Source organism: Etheostoma spectabile, chromosome 9, assembly GCF_008692095.1.
Source record: "Etheostoma spectabile isolate EspeVRDwgs_2016 chromosome 9, UIUC_Espe_1.0, whole genome shotgun sequence".
NCBI lineage: Eukaryota > Metazoa > Chordata > Actinopteri > Perciformes > Percidae > Etheostoma > Etheostoma spectabile.
Window position 1 is genome coordinate 8076883 of NC_045741.1, and position 8325 is coordinate 8085207.

Consider the following 8325-nt stretch of genomic DNA (forward strand, 5'->3'; position numbering starts at 1 on the left):
GAGCTCGTTTTTTAGCTTGTGCGTCTGGCGCTGTTGATTGGGATGTCTGGGGAAGGTTTGATAGATGGCTTAATTGAGGGACTTTAATGCTGTTGAGAATGGTAAGTGGACTTGGGCCAGATTTTGCAAGAAGGTTGAGTGGGAGGGGGGGAGGGGGTGGCTCTATATTCGTCACTGATTTCAGGGAGATTTGCAGGCGCAGAGTGTGGATGGGGATAAGGGGTGGGGGGCTCTCGCAAAGGGAAGAAAGATTTATGAAATGATAGGTGGTCGAGCTTTGTTTGGGTGGACATTTGCGCGCAATACGTCGAGTTTTTTGTGTTTCCTCCACTTGAGGGATTATTAACGTGGTCAACGGCCACCCGGCGCGCCACATAGCACCATTTAGTGCCGCTGTGACACCCAGTGGAGCCCCCGTGTCGAGCTAAAGCCCTGGACACTCAGTCTCCAGTGGATAACCAGCTCCCCCCACTCTCTCTTCCTCTTCCTCTCTCTGTCAGTGCGTACTCGCCGTGCGTTCTGCATGCGTCAAGGGAGCACCGTGCGTAACTGGAGAGTCGTGCGTAACAGGAGACAGATTTCACTCCATTTTGCGCTGGGATTCTGAGGACCACTGGCGGTGTAACGCTCACTGGCAAGGACACTGACAGCTGGATCCCAATTTATTTCTCTTTAGAAACATCTCACGGCTCGTCTTTTCTCCCTCCCTCTCTTCACTCTACGCCAGTCGTACGTCAGAGCTGACATGACGACCGAGACCCCTCAGCAGCAGCTGGACCCTCCGCCTCCTCTGAGATCCAGCCCGGCGTCCGGCGCCCTGCACCCCGCCATGCTGAGCCCACAAGCCGCCACAGAAAGTTCGTCCACCGCCATTAAAGGAAAGAAGACAAGCTCCGGTTTACGGCGACCGGAAAAGCCGCCGTACTCCTACATCGCTCTCATCGTTATGGCCATACAGAGCTCCCCCACCAAACGACTGACACTCAGTGAGATCTACCAATTCCTCCAGGCTCGCTTCCCATTCTTCAGGGGCTCATATCAGGGCTGGAAGAACTCGGTCCGGCATAATCTTTCGCTGAACGAGTGCTTCATCAAGCTGCCCAAAGGGCTGGGCAGGCCGGGGAAAGGACACTACTGGACCATCGATCCGGGCAGTGAGTTCATGTTTGAGGAAGGCTCGTTTCGTCGCAGACCTAGAGGCTTCAGAAGAAAATGTCAAGCTCTGAAGCCCATGTATCGGATGATGAACGGCATTGGCTTCGGCACATCCATTCTCCCGCAGAGTTTTGACTTTCAAGCTCCATCCGCCACTCTCGCCTGTCACGGCAACAGCTACAACTTAGACATGATGAGCAATTCAATGGCTGGGGGATACGACGGGCTAAGCAGCGGCCACCACGTACCCCACATGTCCCCGAGCCCCGGCTCCACATACATGGCGAGCTGTCCTGTGCCGTCTAACGGGGAGTACGGACCGGACAGCAGCAGCAGCCCCGTCCCGTCCTCTCCAGCCATGGCCAGCGCGCTGGACGGCCACTCCCCGTACGCCAGTACATCCGCACACTGGGCGTCCTCTGGTGGGTCCCCCTACATCAAACAGCAGCCTATAACCTCCAGCAGCCCCGCATCCTCTGGTTTACACTCCGGCATGTCGCCTTACTCCCTGGAGCAGAGCTATCTTCACCAGAACGGCAGGGACAGCCACAGCACCGACATATCAGGTACCACAAGCTCACTCAGGCCTACGGCTCAAACTGGGGAAGGCGAACCCCGTCTAATATTTACTGGGTTATCATAAAAACAAATGAATAAAAACACAAAGTAATCCTCACAGCATGTCCTCCTCACATGCTTAATTGTGTTTCTATGTGCATGTGAAAAATTATTAAAAGAGTCAAAACTAAATTATGAAATTATATATTTTATAAATATAACTAATAAAATCAGGATTGCTGTTTATTTGTAAGGCAAAATTATTCCAAAGGGGAGTTTACATAGCCTATTCGTGCAAGGCGGAAAATCAATAAACAATTTAGTACTATTCATTTCAATTACATAGTTAAATCCTACTTGACTGTAAATGATTTCCGTCTGAGTGTTTCCTAAGCTCGGAAGTTGTGGGTGACAAAATCTTTTAACAACTGTTTCACTAATTTGATTGAATAACAAAGTTTAATTGATTGTTAATTGAAAAAATAAAACAGACCCAAGACCCTGCACTGACCTGAAGACTTGTTTTAGTTTAATTTTGTTTTAGTTTTCAAAATGTTTTTTTGAGGCCAATAAATAATGAATATATTTAGATTCTAAGATTTAAATGTGCATGAGCATGTCTCTTTAATCCACAGTCTACAGGATTGTCTAAATCCCATCTATTTGGTACAAGTGTTCACGGGGTATTTTTGATAATAAAAAGATTAAGAAAAACAGCAGTTTTGTGATCGCGTTCTTAATTCACCTCCCCAGTTCACGCTCATTTGCTTTAACATAACACACCGAGGCTTTACTAAAGTCATGGGATTTCACCGAGGCGAGTAGCCCATGCTGGAGCCCGAAAAGGGTCCCAGAGGTTAACTAAACAAAACTGTGCAGGTCGGACCACACCGGCGGAGGATTCCACCAGAGACGGAAGGCCTTGTTAAACTTTACGCAGCGTCCTAATTGAGCCTGTACGGGGGATAAATGTGTTGGACTGCGCAGTGCAGGGTCGCTAACTGCACTGTCAGTCAGAGAGGCATGTGTGTGTGTATGCGTGTGAGTGTGTATGTGTGTGTGTTGTCTGTGAAAACGGGCGCAGGGCAGCGAGCTGTGGCCCGGAGGATAAAGCCTGCTGTCTTCCCCTGGAAAACACAGTCACATCTGGAGTCCTTATGACCTGGACGAAGCCACAGCCTCTCTATTTATTTTTTCTCTTTCTGGAAATAGAGGCTCGCTTACAGACACAAAATGACGGTCACTGAGTCTCATTTAAATAATCTTGCAGGTTTGGGTCTCTCCAGGGAAAATAATACTCATATTGATTACTGTTATTGGTTATAAATCAAAAGAAAAGCATTCAACGTATTCCTTAAAATAGCTAAAGGAAGATTCGGTGCATTTATCTGCTTTTATATTTTTAGCAGTTTTTAGCTGCTCTTAATGTTTAATCTCTTAAACTGCATTGTAACTTTTATTCTTGTATTTTATCTGTTTTTTAGTTTCTTAACGGTTTTTAACTGCTCTTTAATGTTTTATGTAAAAATGTGCTACACAAATAAAGCTGCCTTGCCTTTAAAGAAGACACTTGTGGAAGGTGTACAGAAGGCACATTTTCAAAAAATTGCAAAATAAGGTATGTCTGCTCTTGTGTAAAGAAATAACAATTTTCTATAAATGTAAATTAATCCTTAAAGATGTGAGGCAGCTAGATGGGGGGGGGGGTATATTTCGTATAAACAATAAATTAAAACAAAGGCCTTATCCGTCCTCATGCAGTCAATTTTAGTTGTTAAAGTCTATATGACAGTGAATACCGATTTTGCGGGTTATAAAACATCTTAAGGTATTTTATGTTTTATTTCAAAAGATATTTGACATGTAAAACATTCCTTTCTGGTCACAACAAACGATATTTACCCCACACACTGTTTTCCTGCGCAGAAAAATTCAATGCAAAACCTGGTTTAAGACGCTCAAAATAAAAGTATAGGTTATTGATGAAGGCTAGTGAATGGGACTGTCTTCCCCTCTGTACTGACACGTGTTTACTGTCTCCTCTGCAGTGGGGATCCCACGCTATCAGAGCCATTCCTCGGTGTGCGACAGGAAAGATTTCGTGTTAAACTTTAACGGCATCTCCTCCTTCCACCCCTCGGCTGGCGGCTCCTACTACCACCATCACCACCACCACCATCCCCAGAGCGTCTGCCAGGACATCAAACCCTGCGTGATGTGAGACACACGGCCACAGTCAAACTGCAGCTCTGTCACGAGAGAACAAAGCGAACTTTTGTCATTTTTTACTCCTTTTTATTTTTATTTTTGGAGGATTCATACGAGGATGTAGCCTATCTTGGCGTCCGCTCTCACATGTTCGCCTCCTACATGCAGCCAAAGTAGCTTTTCTTGGTTGGACTCGAGTAACTTACGCATTGAAGGAAATGAATGAAGAAACCCCAGATGCCTTAAAAAAAACTAAAAAAAAAAAAAACTGCCGATATGAACCCTGACAAGCGCTTTCTCCTTCTTCAAAAGAAGCTTCAGAAACACGACTTTTTTAATGTGTTTGCTCTTGTAACACGTGCAAACTAATTATATTCTATGTAACTATGTGCTATCCTATCGATTAACTACACACACGACGCTTTAGGCTAACATGAACTGCAACAGACCTTGCACTTATTGTATAACCCTTTGCCAACTTTTTGTCCTGTAAAATGTTTTAATAAAGCTGATATATATTTTAGGCTACATTCCTACAGACTTCTGTCTTTCCATGCACATTCATGTAGAAAGGTCTACTTTGCTTTAAAGGGAGCTGATGTTGAGCTTTCATAAAACAGAAACACACAGAATGCCATATTGAAAATTGCTTTCTGGCCGTTTGCACATTTCCAGATATGGCCAGCAGTGGTGGAAAGTACATTTTCCTCAATTTAAGATACCTAACGGAGTATTTTAATGATCTGCTACTTTATCATGCTCAAGTATTTGGCAGCTGGAATTATTTATATCTATCATTATCATTATACGATTTAACATACCAAACCTGATGTCAGTTCATAATATTTCAAGCATGATTATATACATTAAACTACTCAACAGTATTTCAACTTATCTCCTTTGCAGTGCTACAGCATTCAGATTCTTATTAGATTATAATCAAATAATACCAAAGGGTGAGGCCATTCTACTGCATAATGAGTACTTTTACTTTTGATACTAGTATATTTTGCAGTTAAAACTACTTCTGTAATAAGTAAGGGGCTAAATGCATGACTTCTACTTTTTAGGAAAAAATTGTATATTGTAGTACTGCTACTTTTACCTAAGTACATGTGATTATTTCACCACTGATGGTCAAGTTTTAAATTAGTATTATTCTCTAAACTGTTTGACACTTAATAGCAAAGGAACGCATACAGTATAATAATCTAACGTGCAACATACAGTAGCTCTAAAAAGGATGCTTTGAATCTTATTTTTCAGATAAAAAAATCTTTTAACACTCAATAAATAATGTTCATTTTTAAAAGTGATTTAAATGTGAAATTTGTGTTATGTCAATAGTTTCTGTTTTGGTATGCACTTTGTGATTGTACTGGGGGTGTTGCAGTGCTGAGTGCTAATTCAGATGCTAACTGTAGCAATATCACTATATTAAAATAAAGCTCAATTCTTCTACACCGTAAATCCATTACAACTAAAAGTCCCACATGTAAAATCTTTCTTTAGTAAAATTACAGAAGTATTATCATCAATGTACTCTTAATTAAGGACTAAAAGGACTCTTATACAACAGAATAGCCGTAAACACCATTTGAATGTTGTATAAGGTCAACGTGGAGATAGCGTACATTACATCCTGTTGGGTAGTTTAAACCAAAATGAGGAATAGTCTTATCAACTGTTTCTTTTCACCACTGTTGATAGTATTAGGCAACATACTTTCAAAGCAATACACAAAGCTAAAAACCACACAGGCTGACCATTAATATACCACTGACCATTGTTTACTGCTGATATGAGGTGTGAGGCTCAAAAGATAAACGTCATTTCAAAGTTAGATTATAACATAAAAGAACAAAGCCACTTCTAGTTTGACTATTTCCAGGTTTTGCATGTTTTACAGCCACTTCCAGCATGTCTCACAGAGCTGTAAGTCTTGTTGCATCCTGAGGCTGCTCCTTTCCATGTGGACATCCAGGGTTGCCAACATCTGAAGACGCCATATAAACAAATGGAACGACAGGGCCCTCGTCGATGGAAATGTAGAAATGAAACTTGGTATTTTTAGAGTGTGGTAAACAGATCAGACTCACAGAGGCTCGGGCGGCTGCACTTGTGCTGCTTCTCCTTTTGTCTACATGGCTTTTGGTCGTGACTCAAATGCAGCATCCCTCATGGTCTGACATATGCAGATAGAGATTTGGCCGTGGGAGCTCCTCATTAGGCCACTGACATAATCACAGTTTCTTAAAGTGCTCTGTGGAGTTACTATTTGTGTGCTGAATGCAACGTCTGAGGAAATGTTTTCACTGGGATGTTTAATATCTGTTACCTCAGTGTTTATTTGTCCTGTTAAAGTGCACTGTGGGTTTCAAAACTTTTCCCGGGAGCACAGAACTTTATAAAGTTGCTTGAAAGTAATTGTCTAGGAAGTAAGAACAAAATTCAGCCAGTTTTAAAAAATGCTAAGGTATTACAAATGCAAACCACATGTGAAATCTATGCTTTCACAAACTATATTTCACATTTGAAGTGGCCAAAAAGCCACATGTGCAACACAGATTCACATATGGAGACAGTGTTATATGATGCAGAGAATAAAGAAAGATGTGGCAGCAAATTAAACAATGGATCATCATACTTTATATCTGCTTGTAAGCAAGCTTCAAATCCAGGATCAGTGTCAGTGTCACTAACTGACTCTATCCTGTTAGTCTTACTGACGTGGCCTCCCTCTAGTGTTTTGAACACTTTGGGGTCCAACAAATGTCAGGTGGGATTGGTAACGGCAACAGCAGTCACATTTCAAAAAGAAGGAAAAAAAACCTGTCTTTGACTGGACAACAAAGTCCTTTCTAATTTCCTCAATGCAACCCTCCATGATGAAAAGTCACACAAAGTGGCCTTGCAGCTAGTGGATTTTCCATGACAAGATATTTGAGGAGCGCTGAATTTTCAATATGGTGGAGTATAGCTCCATCTAGTGGCTGAGTCCATCCACAGAGATCATTTCTTCAGTAGGGCCATATCATGGGGGAAACACAAAGCAGAGACAACCCTAACCCTAACCTTATTTACCCTAGCCCATACTCTGAGAAAGCAAAAATATATATAGAACAGTAAAAATGTGACTTTTGTCTCACTTCTGCTGGATCCTGCTTAATTAGGCCTGATTTAACACACACACACACACACACACACACACACACACACACACACACACACACACACACACACACAGTCCTGATTTAGGTTTTTGCATGAGGAGTACTTCATAAATGTTACAACCGACTTTAAGGTGAGCATAAACTGAGAGTTGAGCTGGTGATTTACACTTTCCTGTGTTAACACAATATTTAGATCCATGGCCGGGTTAACCCACTAGGGGGCCGAAGCCTAAAAACAAGGAGAGGAGGTAATTTCTTTAAAAACTAATTTACTTAGGAATATGACACTCAGAATAGGATGTTTTCTTATAAATTGGCTATTAATCAAATTTCTCCTAAACAACTGACAGTTAACCCATATATGTGCCCAAAGACTGATAAGGAAAAATGCTGGTCTAAGGTCTTGGAATATGGTTTGGACATACTTTCGGAAAGTATCTAAGAATAAAATTTTGAGTCACACTGAAAAGTCACACTTTTATCAATGGTCAAATCAAGATTATTTTTTTTTAAATAGGAAAATGCTAACATTGTGTTTATTAAAAGTCTTTAATATAAAATACATTTTAACACTGCATTATGCAACTTGTTATGAATTCATAGCTACCAAATGTTTGACTGTTGTTTTTATTTTTTTATTTTTTAAATATGACAAAATATATAGAAAAGCAGTAGTCCTATAGTATGCCATATAGTATGTCATAGTATAGTCATATAGTATGATAAGATCAACAAATTTTTCAGCCAAACAGTTTGACAATCTGGCCCCTGAAGATCTGGGGGAGCAAGAGAGATGGTGGCTGCCACTCTTGTGAACACGCATCTCCCTGCTGTCTGAGTTAATGGTGTTTAAATAATCTTTCAACTTGCTGGCCTTGTTTACTGTGTAACTGTGGCAACCACAAGAAACCATGATGCAGGAGCTAATTTCACTGGTATCCGAGTTCCCTGAATTACACACCTCTACACCAGGTTTGAGCATGCATATGTCTTGGAGCAAAATCAGCATTGAAGTTTAATTATCCAGTCCCAGCTAATTAATTAACATGGCCAGTAGCAAAACAAGCACTTTAACAAACGTAAATACAAGATGGACAATTGTCCTATTAACTTATATTTTAGCTTGTTTTATCTCATTTAATATTGGATCAATGTCAGAGGAAAATATTTCCTCAATAGTTTTTATTGTATCCTATACTCAATGAGCTGTTGCAGAAACAAGCCTGAAGCA

At 41.2% G+C, this 8325-nt stretch overlaps 1 protein-coding gene across 1 annotated transcript; it reads left to right on the forward strand.

Moving 5' to 3' along the window:
* Nucleotides 1-142: 142 nt before the first annotated feature.
* Nucleotides 143-4451, forward strand: foxf2b (forkhead box F2b). Its single transcript, XM_032525890.1, has 2 exons — nt 143-1721; nt 3762-4451. The coding sequence occupies exons 1-2, from the start codon at nt 746-748 to the stop codon at nt 3932-3934; spliced, it is 1149 nt and encodes a 382-aa protein (XP_032381781.1). The 5' UTR covers nt 143-745; the 3' UTR covers nt 3935-4451.
* Nucleotides 4452-8325: the final 3874 nt, after the last annotated feature.